This window comes from Monopterus albus, unplaced genomic scaffold (assembly GCF_001952655.1).
Source record: "Monopterus albus unplaced genomic scaffold, M_albus_1.0 scaffold435.1, whole genome shotgun sequence".
Taxonomy (NCBI): Eukaryota; Metazoa; Chordata; class Actinopteri; order Synbranchiformes; family Synbranchidae; genus Monopterus; species Monopterus albus.
The window spans coordinates 162535-180403 of record NW_018128315.1 but is presented as its reverse complement, the minus strand read 5'-3'; the positions used below and the strand labels follow the sequence as shown (position 1 = coordinate 180403).

The following is a 17869-nucleotide window of genomic DNA, read 5'->3' as shown; positions in this document are numbered from 1 at the left end:
GCCCCCTTAGCTACAGCCATAAATCTAATGAAATTCAGTAATTTAGTGGACAAGACTTATGATGTTGCATTAGTGTTTCAGTAACTCACACAGCAAATATTTGACCAGTGGTTAAGTGAACACATAGGGTGATATTCATATCTATATAAACATAACTGTGACATATAAGTATGTAAACTTGTGTGTTATAAAATAAAACCATTCTTAAGTGCATAAAATAAAAATCACCCTAACAAGGGAGGACTGCTTCTTTCGGTGCGTTAAGGTGGGGCATGTTCTGAACACGTAAGAGTGGCGTAGTATATCTCTGAATGCCTCCTACATTCACTCTTGTTGTTCTGGTTTCAAGAATGGCGAGGGCCTCTTTATCCTGGCGTGAGCGGGTACAGGTCTTCTCACTTCGCCAGGGCAGTACATCCATTTGCCACAGCTGTTCAACATGACTGTATATGTCTGCTATAGGTGACAGGGAAGATGAGAACAGACACTGCTGCTCTGACAGATAATGTTTCATCCCCTGTGCTGGGCCTTGGAGAGTCCATCCTAAGCGTGTTTTCACGGCTGCAGGGCCTCCAGGTGGTCCTAGCCGTACTGGTTCTATTGGTGTGATCAGGTGGGGATGATCTGAACCGATCAACAGCACAGGAGGCACACGGTGTAAGGACTGTAAGGGTAAGTCTCTTAGGTGCTTATATTTCTCTTGGAGGGCTTCCACTGGATGTGTATGTTCAGCTAATCCTAGCCGTTTTGCAGTGAATGCTTGGTTGATGTGGAAGACTCGATGTGGGTCAGACGTAGAGGAGATGGTGAAAGAAACCATGGCACCATGGAGAATCTGCAAGTCTTGTCTGACTGTCCGTAAAGGCAAATCCTCCGGGACTCCTTTCAGACCTATCTGTTTAGCTGCTGAGTGTAAAAGGATGGTACGTTCCGACCCATCATCTAATATGGCATAAGCATCCATCGATCTGTCTCCATTTCTCAGCACAACTTTACTGACTTTGAGCAAAACCTTTCGCCCCTCTAATGGCCTGTCAATATATAGCACTTCCTCTGAGTCTTTGGGGTATGGCGTATTACTACACTCTGACTTAGCTCCTACTTGTTCTCTGTCATCGGTAGCTCTGTCATTAATATCATGCAGCGCAAGTAAGTGTCGTCTGTTACATGTCTTACAACGCATCTTAAGGTTGCATTCTGCAGCACGATGGTCACGGCCACAACGCCAGCAGCCATTTTTGGCTTTAATCCAAGTCCGCCTTTGAGCGGTGCTGATCATCTTGAAATTAGCACAGTTATTCAATGAATGTTTACTGTTATCACAGTAAGGGCAGTACTTCTTAGTTGTAGCTTCTGAGGACGCTGATGGGACGGTCTCCCTTTTAGGTGTATCTGCCAAGCTCATCAGTATTGTTGAGCGACCCATTGTGGCTTTACGGGGTTTAGTCTGCCCCTTTTGCTTTGGTTCTTTCTCCTGTTTTGTGCTGCCGCTGAACCTAGTGTTATCTTCTTGCACCTGGAGCTCATACTCTAACCAGTCAGCAAGATCCAGGAGAGTTGGTATGGGCACGCTGTGCGGATAAATGTAGCGACGAAAGTTGGAGCGAAGGTCATGTGGAAACTTTCCCAGTAGACGAGAAACGTGTGAGCCGCACTCTAATTCGACTCTGCCCTTTCTGCCCAGCTGCTCCAACATGCTGACCAAGGAGCGTACACGAAGAGCAAACATCCTGAAGGCTCTAGGGTCACCACTTGCAACGTTTGGGCCATCCATCAGTTCGGCTATCCTCTGTAGAGCCAGCTGGTGAGGCTGCCCATATTGCAGGTCAAGAGCTGCCATAGTGTCAGTGAATGGATGATTTGAACTACTGTAGGAATCAGCAACCAATAATGCTTCTTCTGTCTTCAAATGATCGACCAGGATCTGATATTTAAATCTCTCTGATGCATCGGGAGGAAGGAGATTGCTTAAAGCAATTTTCAGACGATTGTATTCTCTGGGATTTGGATAACTCATATCAGGAATTGTGGGTGTTGGCCCTCTGTAGTACTGCTCCTGTCCACCTACTGGGCTTAGCGTTCGGTGACGTGAGTGACGGTGTTTGCTCCTGGATGAGTCATCATACTGCTTTGACTGAGAAGCATGACGCCTGTGTGAGGGTGACTGGTGTTGATATTCAGAATCGTCACTATCAGATGAACTGGTGTAGTACCTCCTATAACTGTGATGTGAATAACTATCTTCTCTCAGTTGAAACACTGAATAACATTGTGGGGGTGGGAGCTGAGACTCTGCTGTGGTTGCCATTGGTGACCTCTGTGTGGTCATCTGTAACTGCTCAACCAGTGCTCCCAAATGTTCTACTTGTTTACGAAGTTGGGTATCAGAAGTGTTGTGATGACTGAGGGTCTCCAGTTTCATCTGACTGCGCTCGTTCTGACAGCGCAGTGCAACATTCTGTTGCCTTAACTCTCTCAGCTCGTTAAGCAGTGCTTCTTTCTCTCCTGGTAATGCATGTTTATCACTCCAGTGAGAGTCTCTCTCAGGGGGCCACGTCTCTTTAACGGCCCACTGTGAGTCGACAAAATCGTCTTGGTTGACTTTGGCCTCTCTTGGACTTGGGTTTAAAGCACAGCCCACCACTGAAGTGACTATTAGATCACAACTTTATTCCACATATCGAAGGTGTGGTTATCTAAATCAAGAAATACAAATAACAACAAATGATGAAATGATATTACACAATCAAACAGATACATCCCAAATTAACCATTTCTGGGTTACATACGTGTCTATATGACCTGATATCGCAGATGAAACGGACCGTGTAATAGTCCCAAATTAGCCGCAGAAGGGCGTTCTAAGTCTACATAAGTAACACTAGCGAATACATAAGACGTCAATTCTTTAACGTAATTCGGCCTTTTTTCTTCTTACTACCAACACAGAATACAGCAAACTTTACTCACGTTCATGGACGCACACCAGAATGGGGGTAAACTTGGTAATACATTCCGACTAACTGGAACTCCGAACACAATGCTATTTAGCCCCTCACACGGTGGCTAATGTGACACACTCTGAAAACTGGAACATACCACTCGCGGGGGGAGAAACAAGAGGGGAGGAAAATGGAATAGTCCAAGTGACATTACCCTTTTAACAGACAGAGTGATTATAAAAGATAGTGGCCAATACATTCACCATTTATTTTTATTAGTTAAACAATGGTGTTGGATATCTAGTTGGTAATAAACTACAGTTAAGCTCGTAAAGCAAGTCGTAGAAGTCAACTAAATCTTTGTGTGAGGGTGAGGGGCCGCCAAAGCAACAAGTGCCCTACGGCACCAACACACCGAGGCCCGGTCAAGATGTGTCCCCGCTATAAGTGTTTCATGTAGCACCCCTCAGTGGTTATGGTTAGGATAAGATTGGGGTTCAGGTTAGGGGAAACATCTGCCACTGTAACGTTACCATGTTCTGAAGGTATTCACAAAACATGCTAGAGAAAGCAAAATGCTTATTCAGTATCGAAACCGTTTAATTATAAAAAGTCAAATCTCTCGTTTTATATGGGAACTTTGGAATAAGGAACCAGTGTTGTGACAAAAAAGGGAACCTGTGTAACAGTTTAATTCATACTGAGTGATAATTCCATGTTATATTCAGTTCATCCTTTAGTATTATTAAGATCATTCAGGTGTAACAGACCTATTCTGTGTAGCTTTGCTTCTGGTTTCCAAATGATATCCAGCAGTCTGCGTTGACCGTCGATCTCCTCCTCGTACTCGACGACAGTTTTCTCAAAGACTCCGAAAATTTTGTCAACAGAAGCAGTTAGTCGCTTGGTGGCAAACTTTCTCAGATACTGAACTGAAGTAGGGTGACTGTTGGGGACCCAGTTCTTTTCACCATTAACTCTGAGAGACGAGGCAGTCCAAGTAACTTCAAGACAGTGCTGATTTATTCAATGAACACAGGTAAAAATTAACATTACACGCTCAGGTATCTTGCACCTCCAACATGCACGCAGGCAGCTGAAAGATGAAAAGCCCTGAACCATAACAGGCCTATACATTATATCACCTCGGGCTAGCCCCATACTACTCAGGGACGCCAAACCGTGACGCCTCCCGGTGCCAGCTTTGCAGCTGGCCATAGCAGTAGTCAAAGCATGAAGAAAATCAATGTGTGAATGTCTGTTAATTATGTGGTGTGTAGCTAAAACATTCTAACATGACATTAAGCATAAGAAAATATTATGACTACGATTATGGTTCAACACGTCATAATAATAATATTAAACATTCTGTCTCCTAACAACAATCGACTTTCTGTCTAGTTATCCTTGAACCTGAACAACCTGGAGTACCCTTATGGGAATGACTAAGCATTTAACAGCCTGAGCTAGACATCCTGTCTACCCTAAACATTTCTAATACATGAAGTATCTAACCAATGTCTATCTAACTAAAAATACCTAACAGTGACCATATTTCACTTTTCAAATAAGAGGACAGTGGGGTCAGGAGGCAGACGGACACTGTGGTTGGAAGGATCGGGATGGGGTTGGGGGGTGTAAATACTTGTCAAATGCATTCACAACCATGAAACTATGTTACTGAACTTTAATACATAAATAACTTCGAAATTTTTTTTGTACATCTTTCGTGAATTTACATTTGCGTTTGGGCATCGTTCTGCACAGGAGCCATGTGCCATCCACTGACAGGTAAGCAGCTGCTCTCTCTCTTCCTATTGGCTGTCTGTTGCCATTGTGCTGAGAGATTGAGACACACTGGCCAACGATTGCATACGTATATGACCAATCAATGGTGGCGTGGAACAAGGCGAGGCCTTAAGAGAAACGTAAACGTGATGCAAAAACGCATACAATTAATGACGACTGCAGCAAAAGCCGAATACCGGACATTTTATGAGATTTAGAAATACCGTCCGGACGCAATTTTTTAGTCCCCAAAAGAGGACATGTCCGGGAAAAAGAGGACATATGGTCACCCTAACTGAAGACACTGTTGATTTGTTAAAAGTGAAGTATTGAACTGGGAAACAACAATACCACAGTTTATCCACAGAGCTAAAGCTGCTAGCACGTTGATTAGTTCCGCTGGATGTCACACAGTGAAGTTCCAGCGGTGGACGTGTTGTCCTTCTTCTTCTTTTAATATTACACCATGTAGTGGATAAGTCTTTCGGTGACCCAAATTAAATCACAGACAAATCACTACAATTCCAATGACCATTTATTAGTACAATGTTATATCAACATGCGGGATAGAGATCAACGTTTCCTCTGCAGAGTTTGGTGCACGTGAGCAGACAGGAGACCCGCTGCCTCCCTTCTGGCAACTCCCACTCTAATACAGCCGAACACTGGCTCTTATTCCCTCTAAGTGTTCATTCATCATACTGTTGTTTATGCCAAATTCTCAGTTTCACATCAGGGTACATCCCTTTTTCCAGGGATTGTTCTGTGGAATGTTCATCCAGTGAATATTTATTCAGTATATGAGCCAGGTTGGCTCATTTCCTGTTAAGGACATTTCCTCTTGGCCGGCGAAGGACTGAAACACCACCCAGGGGTATAAACACCTCCTGCTCACCACCAGTCGGACAGAACTGATGAAGCCTCTTGGATGAGAGGTGAAACGTCTTCTACCTAAAACTACATCCAGAAGATTTCTTCTACGTTTATATTAGTCCACAAAGTACAGAGAAAAACTTGCAGAAGTTATGTAAACTTTTTTTTAAACTCACTGTGACCTAACTACTCCTGTAATGTCTATGTGTAATCTACACACTATTTCATATTAACTTGTAACTATATTACTGTAACTATTTGTATATTTGTTGTAACCAACACAACCATATATATACTATTAGGTTATGCACCATGAGATGTTATACTGCCCTCAACAGAAGAAACAAAATAACAGAATAGAAAGTCACTTTCGGCTTTTCCCGTTTAGAGGTCGCTACAGCGAATCGTCACACTGACGACTCGCATGTTGACATTTGGCACGTGTTTTACGCCAGATGCCCTACTTGACGTAACCTGGATTCGAACCTGGGGCGCCGTGGCCAGAGCGCCTTAACCACTAACCTACCAAGGACATTATTTCAGGCACAGAATACCTTAGCTCTTGTAATGTCTATGTGTAATCTACACACTTCATTTTATATTAACTTGTAACTATATTATTATAACTGTGATTATAACTATTTGTTTATTTGTTGTAACCAACACAACCATATGCACCATGAGATGTTATACTGCCCTCAACAGGACAAAACAAATAACCTCTTTATATCAGGCACAGAATACCTTAGCTAAATGTTTTCATACAGGCTGGCGGAACATAACAACCATAAGAATGCCCTCGCCGTAAGGTGGACGTGAGTTCAGTTTTAAACTGAGACATAAAAAGCGAAAAAAAGAAATACAAACAAATTTTAAATAAATATGAATGTTTTACTTAATTCACACATGTATAAACATATTTAGGAATTTTTTAGGAGCTCATTATAGGGTTTTATTTGTAAATTTTACACCACACTAAGTACAGATATCAAGTAAATATAAATGACAATTTTTGTCTGTTAACCGTGGAGCTTGGACAACGGTTTAACCAGTATCAAACACGAAAAGCACCTTCTACTTAACGTTACACTTGATTTATATATGAGCAACAGCAGATGTAGCAAAAATCGTCCCAGATATGTGACATGTGAAACTGGTCAGTAAACGGCGGTGATGTGGAAGGATGTATTTGGTGTCACAATTGTTTGAGTAGTTTTGAAACAATTTGCACAACATTAGAACAAATACTGTGTCATTGCATAACTTTTAAGTCCCTGCTCAGTACAATGCCTCCAGAACTGATCTAGCATTTCTGGGTTTTATGGTTTTTTTCTCCTCTTTGAGGATATTTTGTCTCCAGCACAACTGTTTCAATACTGTTCATTATCCCAGTCTTCTTGCTGTTAAAGACAGTGGTAAATATCCGTGGCCACCTCTGGAGGGTTGTGGTCTCCATACACAGCCATCAGCAATATGAGGCCAAATGCCCATCATCGCCCAGCCTGCCGTCTCCCTCCCAGTTAGCAGTGTCTTTGCCTCAAAGGAGAAGAAGAAAAATTAGGAAAAATGAAAAATATCCAGATTAATTTTTATTGTGCCTTGTGTTGCTGAGTGTTAAACAGTTTTTGTAGAATTTTCTGTTGATCTTGTGACCAATGTTTGAGGAGTGAATCAGTGTTGATATTACACTTGTTATTAGTCAGTAGTAATTAGTATTCAGCTGTTGGAGATGATCAGCTTCTGCCTCAGATGTTTCAGAAACATGATTCGAGCAGCAGGACCGCTTTGTGTCAGACAAACCATGATTTAATGTAATTATTGTAGTTATTGTGATGAAGCCTCCCTGGTAGGCTAGTGGCTAGTGATTTTGCCGCTGCGGCCTGGGTTTAAATCAGGGTTGCGTCGTCATGCGAGTCATCAGTGTGACGATTGGTTGTAGCGACCCCTAAACGAGAAAAGCTGAAAGTGACATTCATTGTGATCAATTAATCATCCATAAATTACTAATCACATGAACAATCTTCAATGTGAAAAGTGATTTCTCTATACAGTGACTTCATAGTTTCACAACAGAAAAGAACAAGACGGCAGAACTGAATTTTATGTCATTTATTAATCCAAAAACAAAGTGAATACAAATGCAGTTCAGATGTGATAGAACAAAGGATGAAAATGACTGAGATACAGAATGGTCTGGACTGATTTAACCTGGGAAGTTTAACTTGATAAAGTTGTGGTGAGAGGAAATGACTGATTTAGGACCAAGGAAGAAGAAAGTTATTAACTCCATTGTCACCCCCTGTGTGGGTTCTCATAGGGATCAAAAAGGAACTGTTACATGTAAAGTTTTCTACAGTCGGCCCTGGTAGGCTAGTGGTTAAGGCGCAGCGCTCTCGTCGCTGCGGCCCGGGTTCGAATCAGGGTTGCGTCAGAAAAGGCATCTGGCGTAAAACACGTGCCAAATGTCAACATGCGAGTCGTCAGTGTGACGATTCGCTGTGGCGACCTCTAAACGGGAAAAGCCGAAAGTGACTTTTTTCAAACATATGACTTCTCACTTGTGTGGATCTTTAAATGACCATTCAAAGATGATGACTGAGTGAATGTTTTCCCACATGTCTTGCAAACATATGGCCTCTCACCTGTGTGGACTCTCATATGGGTTGACAAGTAACTGTGACATGTGAAACTTTTTCCACATGTTTCACAATAACACGGCCTCTCACCTGTGTGGGTCCTCATATGGATCCCCAAGCCTGTCTGTTGTGTGAAGCTTTTTCCACAGGTTTGACAAGAATACGGCCTCTCACCTGTGTGGATTCTCATATGGATCACCAAGCTTGTCCGTTGTATGAAGCTTTTTCCACAGGTTTGACAACAATACGGCCTCTCACCTGTGTGGATTCTTAAATGTCTATCCAATTCAGACTTCCACTTAAAAACTTTATCACAAGTGTCACACTTGACAGACTTTTTACCTGTGGGAGGTTTAGACTGAGTCTCTGACAGGGGAGAGGTGTCCACATTACGACTGTGACTGGCTGATCCTGAGTCTCCATGCTGGCTTCCTTCCTGATCCTGGCTTTCAACTACAGCAGAGCTGTGACAGAGAAGCTGCTGGTCACTGGTTGGTTCTGTTTCACTGTGGTCCCTTTCCTCATAAGTAGGAGTCAACATAAAGGGATCAGTCTCCTGCTTATGTCCAAGCTGCTCTCCCTCCTGACTGCTGCAGAGCTCCTCCTGTTCCTCTTTAATCTGTGGAGGCTCTGGGTCCTCTTGGTCCAGACTGAAGCTCCTCTCCTGTTTCCAGAGCTGCTGGTCAGCCAGAACCTCCTCCTCCTGACAGACATGTTGCTGTGGCAGCTCTGGAGGGACAAAGGAAGGAACAGGTCACTGATGTGATAAGAGAAAAAAATAAAAAAAGATGCTTCTTATCCACCAGGTTTTATTTGAATTCTCTAGTCCACCTTACAAGTGTCTGTAGAGGAGTTGGTTCATTCACTCATTTTCAAATTGACCCATGAACTGGAAAATGTGATGATTAATGGAAAAATTCAATTAACAGCAAAGTCCTCTTTGAGGTTTGTAATGAAAAGCTTTATAATTTTTAAATGAGAAAATGCAATAACTTCAAATCGGTGCTGTACCATGTTCAGAAGACAACCACATAAAGAAGTAAAGTAAAAATTCAAAGTCAGTATTATAAATGACATGAAAAGCATTTCATTCTACAGTCAAAGATCCTGTTGATTGAATTCATTCCCTTTCTGTCACCTCCTCCACCTCTGATGAAAGCGAGGCTGATAATAAGGATAAGAATAATCACCTTCATTGGCCAAGTATGTTACACACAAGGAATTTATTTCTGGTACAGAAATAAACCTTCAACCTTCTGGTTGGGAGACGACTGCTCTACCACCGCACCACTGTCGCCTCCCTGACCAGTAGGTTGCATTTGTTTTCTATTGGACGATAAGGGGCAGCACAAGATGTAGTCTAAATATAATGCTACCCCCAATGAGTGAAAGAACATCAGTCTATTAACGGATGATACGGATGGTTGGGAGACGACTGCTCTACCCCCTGTCAGCGAGGCTGTAAATACGGGCCTCAAAAAGTACCGAGATACAGAGAAGGCAGAGGAGAAAGAGGAAGTTCCGGGGAGGTTGGAGAGGACAAAGGAATTATTATTAAAATGCTGTGGCAGAATGCTTAGAAAAGTTAAGCTTTTAATAAATAAAGATAATCATAAAATGATTTATGTGTGTTTTGTTTGAAATAACCATTAGTGAATGTGTTAAATAAAATGTGAAATGGTTGTATTAAAAGGATGGGGGAAACTGATTTACATCTTACTAACAGAGTGAAAAGTACAGAATCACACAAGAGGAAGTAGACACACATCCCAGAACTGCAGAAGTGTGTGTATGTGACACAGAGAAAAGACACACACCATACTGAGGATGTAACAAAAATGATGTTTCAGGCCTAAAAGTAAAAATTTGACTGATAATTGTTTGATCAATGTCTAATCAGTGATAATCCATGTTTAGTCAAAGTAAAGTATTCAAAATATAAAGATTTATTTTTTATTTTAAGGCATTGGTAGTTTTGTGTGAAATCAGTGTGTAATTCTGGTTGATCTGTTAAAAAAGCAATGATGGAATTTTTATATTTCAGTCAGATGTGAGTTTCTTGTATTTTTGTTATGTATTCAGATGGTTTAGTTTTCTAGAAAAGAGGAAGTAGAATCCAAGGCTGGATCACAGTGGGGCGGAGGCTGGTTACGGGCAGTGGGCTTGGACTGGCAGTAAAAAAGATGCAACACTTCAGAAGAATATGATTTTGCACGCCAAATAAGGTATCAACTGCAAACTGTGGCATCTGGTTGGATGAGAGGACAAAACTCACTGACCAGAACCCTATAAAAACCGAGGCAAAAAGAGGAACAGAGAGTCTTTTCATGGCTGCGGCCGGAGGCTCTGTCTGGTTGACCATCCGACTTCCAGGAGACCGAGGACTGCGGAGAGGCAGTCCGGGGAGACGGCCCCCCTCGGGGGGTGCTCCCCCGCAGGCCCCAGCCTGTGAAGAGGAAGATGCATGCCAACAAGGGAGTGAGACCCTTTTCTGGGTACTTGGACACAGGCATCGGCCTGTCAGAAGAGGAAGATGCATGCCAACAAGTGAGTAACAGAAACCCAGAAAAGGGGCTTTCTGGGTGCTTGGACACAGGCATTGGCCTGTCAGAGCAGGAGGATTCATGCCGATGTGGGATGATGAAACTGTGGCAGAGCCTCACAGTTCTTCAGCAGGGAAACTGAATTCCTGTTTCAAAGATGATTAATGAAGAAATCATGAATTTTAACAAAAAGCCAAAATCCACCTGGCCTGGTGGGGAAAAGATGTCTTGAAAAGAAGACAGCTTTAGACATTTTCATGTCTTTATAAAGATTTGACCAAGAAAATCATTGTATATCTGAATTTGTCCTATTTCTCTCATGGAGAGTTTTGAGGATTGAACCGGATGAGCTCTGATATTTTTGTTTGTAAATTCTTTTCCCTTGTGAAAGCTTTAATCATTGCAAATAGAAAAAAAGAGGAACAAGTGATTGCCCCAATCTGCCACCGCCCGCCCAGAGCCAGGTGAGGATCGGTGACGTGAGACTTTTGACTTTTATTCAGATCAAGAGCTTAGCCATAATGATTTTAATCAGTATGATCATTTTAAATTTATGTTTAGAATTAGTAGTTGTTGATTTATTTAGACTGGAAGCTGATTATTGATGATTTTAAGGTTTATATTTTATTGCTTGTTGCTTTGCTGTAGCTCTGTTAAGCTTCTATATAAAATTCCTGAAAAGGTTTAATACTCTGTGGTTATTGAGTCAAGTTTGATGTTATTGACATTCCTATGATTTTAGTGAGTTTGCACTTTAGGGTGGTAATGGGGAAGACACATTTCTCAGTGTTTGGTTACCCAATTCCCAGTGAGTGTGATTACCTAAGTCTTAGTGAGCATGTGAGGTTGCATAACAGTTCACAGGGTTGACAGAAGGTCCAGATTAAACTGCTAAAATGATTTTTAGGCAGATACATCAGAAAAGGGTTTGCAATTCATAGTATTAATAGTATGCTAACCTTCTCAACAGTGTCTCAGAAAGTTAAAACAGGCAGTGGCAACCCAGCAGTGTTAACAAGCTACCTGGCTGCAGATACCTCACGGTGACAACACAAGCAGCACTTTTGTGATTTGGCTTGTTGCTCAGGTGTTATGCCATACAAAACTGGCTGGCTGTACGAAGGGAGGCGGTGTTTAGAAAGTTATATCAGAAAAAGATTTTATCTAAAATATCCAGTTATTTACTTGTTACATACTACACATTATTCTTTAAATATCCTATCCTTAATAACATCTTAGGTCAACTAAATACTGTGCAAAACAAATATGGTCTTAAGTGTCCAGTGACACAGCTTTCATTGGTTATTTCAGACAAAATTTAACACTTCCTCAAAAAGCCAGAGTATCCTGGTTTATAAAAGTTTCTCAGTACGGTAACATCTGAGGGTTATGGGGGTAGCTGCCACAATAACTGTAGGTTGCTATTATTTGTGAGGTTTGGGGTCTTATCCTGTATTAATAGCAAGGAAGAGGGAGGTCTGCAGGGAACTCTGTTGGCAGGTTCATGGTAGTCAATTACTGAGTGAAGATCTCTGTTTAGAGCTTTAATATGTTTCAAATATGCCACCTTAGTGTGAGAGGTTAAGCTTTATTCTTATGTGCAGGGGTGAGCATATCTTGGCCTTCATACAGCCTTCTCTGTATCTCGGTGTTCTTTGAGGCCCGTATTTACAGCCTTGCTGACACCCCCTCCACGGGCTGCGGAGAGAGCGGAGGCCTATTCCTTGACTCTCCTCCCTGGTTCCTCTGTTTCTTGGTTCTCTCTGGGACCCGTATCTACCGCTTCGCTGACACACTGCACCAGTGCCGCCTCCCTGACCAGTAGGTTGCATTTGCTTTCTATTGGACAATAAGGGGCAGCACAAGATGTAGTCTAAATATAATACTAACCCCAATGAGTGAAAGAACATTAGTCTATTAACGGATGATAATCAGAGACAGGCCTATAGACCTAACCTTCTTCACTGTCAGGTCCATGACAGATGCCTGCCTGCTGTGAATGTAGGCCTAAGTCAGACGCAGCCTAACAGCATTTTTTTTCTCACAAATAGAAACTTTCTGAAGTAAACCACACGGAGTCATTCATTTACACAGGTGTGTGAAATGCAATGCAGACTGTCTATGATGCAGGATTATTCTCCTATATTCTTTTGGGAATAATGCTGAGAGTTATTAAATAGGCTACATAATTTTACACAGAGACTTCACACAGAGGCTACAGCACGATGCAAAAGTCCCACTAGCATCAGAAAGTCACCACAGACTATACATTTCCAACACTGTAGCTGCGGTTACTTATCATCAATGAGCTAATCTGTGTGAATATTACACATAATACAGGCCGCTCTGTGGGAGCGGGCGCAGCGGCACTGTCTGCGCACGCGCACGATAGAAAGAAAGCAAAACAAAAAATAAGGCTTGATTTTGGTTTTATTTTTCTTGTTTACGTGATTTAACATATTGTAATGAAAACAAAATATACGGGTTTTCCCTTTTTCCACGTCTTCAAAAACGAAATTCTGAACAGTTTATCCATTTTGTTTTCAGGTTAAATCAAATAACTATAAAAAGGAATGATATATGTTAGCTGTACTTTCTCTGTTAGTTGTATGAAGATTATTCAGGTGTAACAGACCTATTCTGTGTAGTTTTACTTCTGGTTTCCAAACGATATCCAGCAGTCTGCGCTGACGATCGATCTCTTCCTCGTACTCGACGACAGTTTTCTCAAAGACTCCGAATATTTCTTCAACAGCAGCAGTTAGTCGCTCGGTGACGAACTCTCTCAGATACTGAACTGAAGACATTGTTGAATTGTTAGGACAGAAATATTCATCTGCAAAAAAAAAACGACGGCACCGTCTTCTACTACTTCCGCAGAACTAACGCAGTTCCTGCTTTATTCCTTTACTTCCGCCGGATGTCACACTGTAACATTTCGGCAGTGGACAGGAGTCAGCTTTTTGTTCCGTCAAACTAATATTCAACTTGCTCAGTATGATACACTTGGTTTTATTTTATCACCTTATAAACACTTAATTACAAGATTTTTAAAAAGCATTTTTGCCCACACTTCTTTAGACACTGATCACAGTAGCATTAGTAGCAGTTGATCTGCCATAGATAGGGAGCCAGCTGGAACCTGACAATAAAAAGCAAGATGAGTGGAAACAGCCCTTCAGTATAGTTCACACAATAAACACAAGGAATAATTGTGACAAGATTTGTGTTTGTCCTTTATTTCTTTAAAACACTCTACAGGTTTGAACCGACATTGAAATCACACACACACCTCTCTTCCCTTGTTAAGGCCGATTAAACGCCACACAGAATGCAATTTAATACCTCCTTCACAATCATACATACTGTATGTTAGGATTGTACCTGACTAAGGATTTTGTCAGTCGACGTTTCAGGGAGACTATTCTAATATTGGTTCTTCCTTTTTTAATTATATAAATAGCCTAAATTGCCATCAAATCAACTGGAATGAACTTCAGCGATGATTTCGACCACATTAACATCCATATGTAAAGGAGTGACAAGAACATATTTCTGAGCAATTCAAAATCAATGAAAGACAGCTGCACATGATACAAGATTTAAATTGCAACCCATTTAAATTGAGGCTATATAATGTCAGTCTGCCATATAGATTGGTTGGAATAACAAGTCAAACAGCACAGTTGTATTTCTGCTGAAACAATGCTCTTATTGCCAATTTTTTTCTTCTGACATGGTTGAGACATGTTTAAGCTTCTCCCGTCAGTTAACCACAGCACATGTTGTTACTGGGCATTTGATATGTGCCAGCTTGCACTGGAAACGATTCCTCTTCTTATTTATAACCTTTTCCAAGGGGTATTGCAAACATACAGCCTCTCACCTGCGTGGGTTCTCAGGTGGTATTTCAATTGAGACTGATACTTAAAAGCTTTTCCACAAGTGTCACACTTCACAAACCTGTGGGAGGATCAGAGTCAGTCTCTAACAGGGGAGAGTTGTCCACATTTCTACTTCCGTGGCTTCCTTTCTGATCCTGGCTACAAGCTAAAGGAGGCCTCTCACCTGTGTGGATTCTCAAATGATAATTCAATCCTGCTATGCCTTTGAGTATTTCAGCCGTCCCTGGTAGGCTAGTGGTTAAGGCACAGTGCTCCCGCCGCTGCGCCTCGGGTTCAAACCAGGGTTGCGTCAAAAAGGGCATTGGCGTAAAACATGTGCCAAATGTCAACATGTGAGTCGTCAGTGTGACGATTCACTGTAGCGACCCCTAAACAAGAAAAGCTGAAAGTGACTTTCTTTATGTCTTTGAATCTTTCACCACATGCTTTGCAAACATTCAGCTTCTACCTGTGTGGATTCTTAAATGAACAGTCAATGATGATAAATGAGTGAATCTTTTACCACACGTTTTGCAAACATACAGCCTCTCACCTGCGTGGGTTCTCAGGTGGTATTTCAATTAAGACTGATATGTAAAAGCTTTTCCACAAGTGTCACACTTAAACTTTTTACCTGTGGGAGGATCAGAGTCAGTCTCTGACAGGGGAGAGTTGTCCACATTACCACTGTGACTGGCTGATCCTGAGTCTCCATGCTGGCTTCCTTCCTGATCCTGGCTCTCAACTACAGCAGAGCTGTGACAGAGAAGCTGCTGGTCACTGGTTGGTTCTGTTTCACTGTGGTCCCTTTCCTCATAAGTAGGAGTCAACATAAAGGCATCGGTCTCCTGCTTCAGTCCAAGCTGCTCTCCCTCCTGACTGCTGCAGAGTTCCTCCTGTTCCTCTTTAATCTGTGGAGGCTCTGGGTCCTCTTGGTCCAGACTGGAGTTCCTCTCCTGGTTCCAGAGCTGCTGGTCAGCCAGAACCTCCTCCTCCTGACAGACATGTTGCTGTGGCAGCTCTGGAGGGACAAAGGAAGGAACAGGTCACTGATGTGATGAGAGAAAAAAAGTGATGCTTCTTTTTCATCAGGTTTTATTTAAATTCTCTAGTCCACCTAAGTGTCTATAGATGAGTTGGTTCATTCATTTGTTAGACGCAGTTGTGTAGTTGAAAGCGCAAGAAGTGAAGACAAAAGAGGACTGTATAAAATAAGTAGAAATGTATTCACAGTCTTTGTAATTGTAATGATTAATTGAATACTGTCTGTTTGTTTTAACAGTCTCTTACACTCTTAACGGTCGGAAATTAGAAAGAGAAGTTATTTAATGTAGCTTTAATTAATGTAAAACTTTGCAGACACAGCGTCTTCTAAATGGTCACTGTACCATGTTCAGAAGGTAACAAAAATGCTAGAGTAAAAATTGAAATAAGACTGTCCATCTAGTCAGAGATGCTAATGATTTAATGATTCCTTCTCCCTTATGTTTTCACGGAAGTTTTACAAGAAGAAGCCAAACGGAAATCAGAGCAAAAGTGTAGCGCAATTCACTCTGACTCATATTCCTGTGTTAGTTTAAGTTTCTCTGTTAGTTGTATGAAGATTATTCAGGTGTAACAGACATATTCTGTGTAGCTTTACTTCTGCTTTACAAACGATATTCATCAGTCTGCGCTGACGAACTCTCTCAGACACTTAACTGAAGACATTGTTGATTTACAACAACAAAATATTTATCTGCAATAAGACGGCACTGCCGTCTTCTATTAACTTCATACATCAACAGCGCTGTTAATGTGTTTTTTCAGTTACTTCTGCCAGAAGTCAGACGTATTCTTCGTCTCCTTTTTCTAATGGTGTTTATTGGCGGTTTGCAAGCCAACCTAAGGCGCATTACTGCCACCTGCTGGGCTGGGGTGTGGAACAGTCAGTGTGTTTAGTTCCACTTTGACACTTTTCTTGTAACAGCTGCTGGAGCTGAAGCCTTTTTTGTTTTTTAATTTTGCTTACTTCATACATTGATAGCCAGCATGAGCCAAAGCAGACAGATGTCTGTGTGCAGTGAAGCATGAGAGGAAATGTGAAGACAATAATTTAGTTTCCGCCAAGATGGTTTATTGCAAAAATAAAGAAAATGTCCATATATTGTGTAACCTACAGTGTCAGGACATTAATTGGAAAACTTATCTATGATATCTCAGTGACAGATCACTGCATGTCTGAGAAAATATGACTTGAACTCAAACTAAAACCATGATTATGATGGAATATTTGGATCTATCAGACTTCCTATATAAGAAATTAGGAAACTCTTATTGGCATGAAGCCAGACTTTTTACTTTTATGTTAGTGAGGTAAAGCAGCTTGGAAGTTGATGGAAGTGTGCACACAACACTAAAATCCCTTTCAGACATGCACCCTTTGCCAGGAATGTGCTGGCTATTTCAGCATTTCACATCATATCTGAACAAAGCCCTGTGTAGCGAAACAGGCAATGTGTTAATGGCAGCTTTACCTGGTCGGACCTAGACAAATAGCCGCCTACGTTCTAACAGGCTACATGTCTGAACTGAAGTGGTCAAATTGCCGGGAAGGGCACAGTCAAAAATGACAGTGCTACAGCACAGCCTTTTCCCTGTCTGATTTGTTCTTGCTAATGCAGCTCCTCCTATTCACTCAATATATAGCTTGCTTAACGACCGATGCGCTCTTCCTGTCGTGGCGTGGCCTATATTTTGAGAGGCAGTGAAATTTGGGCGTAAAGATAAAAAGAAGGTAACATCACTAGTTAGTACAAAGTTTATTTTGAACAGGTACAGAGAAGATACAGTTTAGCAGCATAAGCCAAAGCTGAACAGCTAGAAACTGGGCCGACATGAAAATCAAAGGACTGCTCACCCACTGCGCAGAGGAATAATGGCGTGTTTGCCTCCAGTGATGTTGGATCATGTGAACACTGTGCCTGTACCCGGCTAGGTCCTCCTATGTTTGGACAAAACCTTGCCAGGAATTTCACGCACAGCAGCTCTAGGCCTGAACAGCAATAAAGCAACTGCTACATGGCTACATGTAGCCTGCTAATTTCTAGGTATCATGTCTGAAAGGGGCTTAAGAGTCCCATTTTAGCATGAAACTAATCATTTAGTAATAATCAGATGGTACTGTTATCTGTGACCTAGTTTTTAGGTTGCAGCAGCAGGAA

General features: G+C 41.7%; 1 protein-coding gene across 1 annotated transcript; it reads right to left on the bottom strand.

Moving 5' to 3' along the window:
- Window positions 1–6130: 6130 nt before the first annotated feature.
- LOC109952141 (zinc finger protein 239-like) lies at window positions 6131–8882 on the bottom strand. The gene is made up of 2 exons (XM_020587031.1): window positions 8330–8882; window positions 6131–7139 (listed from the first exon to the last, which is right to left on the bottom strand). Exons 1-2 carry the CDS (start codon window positions 8778–8780, stop codon window positions 7069–7071), a joined length of 522 nt encoding a protein of 173 aa, XP_020442687.1. The 5' UTR covers window positions 8781–8882; the 3' UTR covers window positions 6131–7068.
- Window positions 8883–17869: the final 8987 nt, after the last annotated feature.

Bases quoted from the DNA above. Each gene is read 5' to 3' on its own strand.
- LOC109952141 (XM_020587031.1), bottom strand. From the start codon at position 8,780: ATGTTGACTCCTACTTATGAGGAAAGGGACCACAGTGAAACAGAACCA. The intron at 7,140-8,329 runs GTGAGAGGCCGT...TTCTCCTTTGAG, and splicing joins CCATATGAGGACCCACACAG to GCAAAGACACTGCTAACTGG.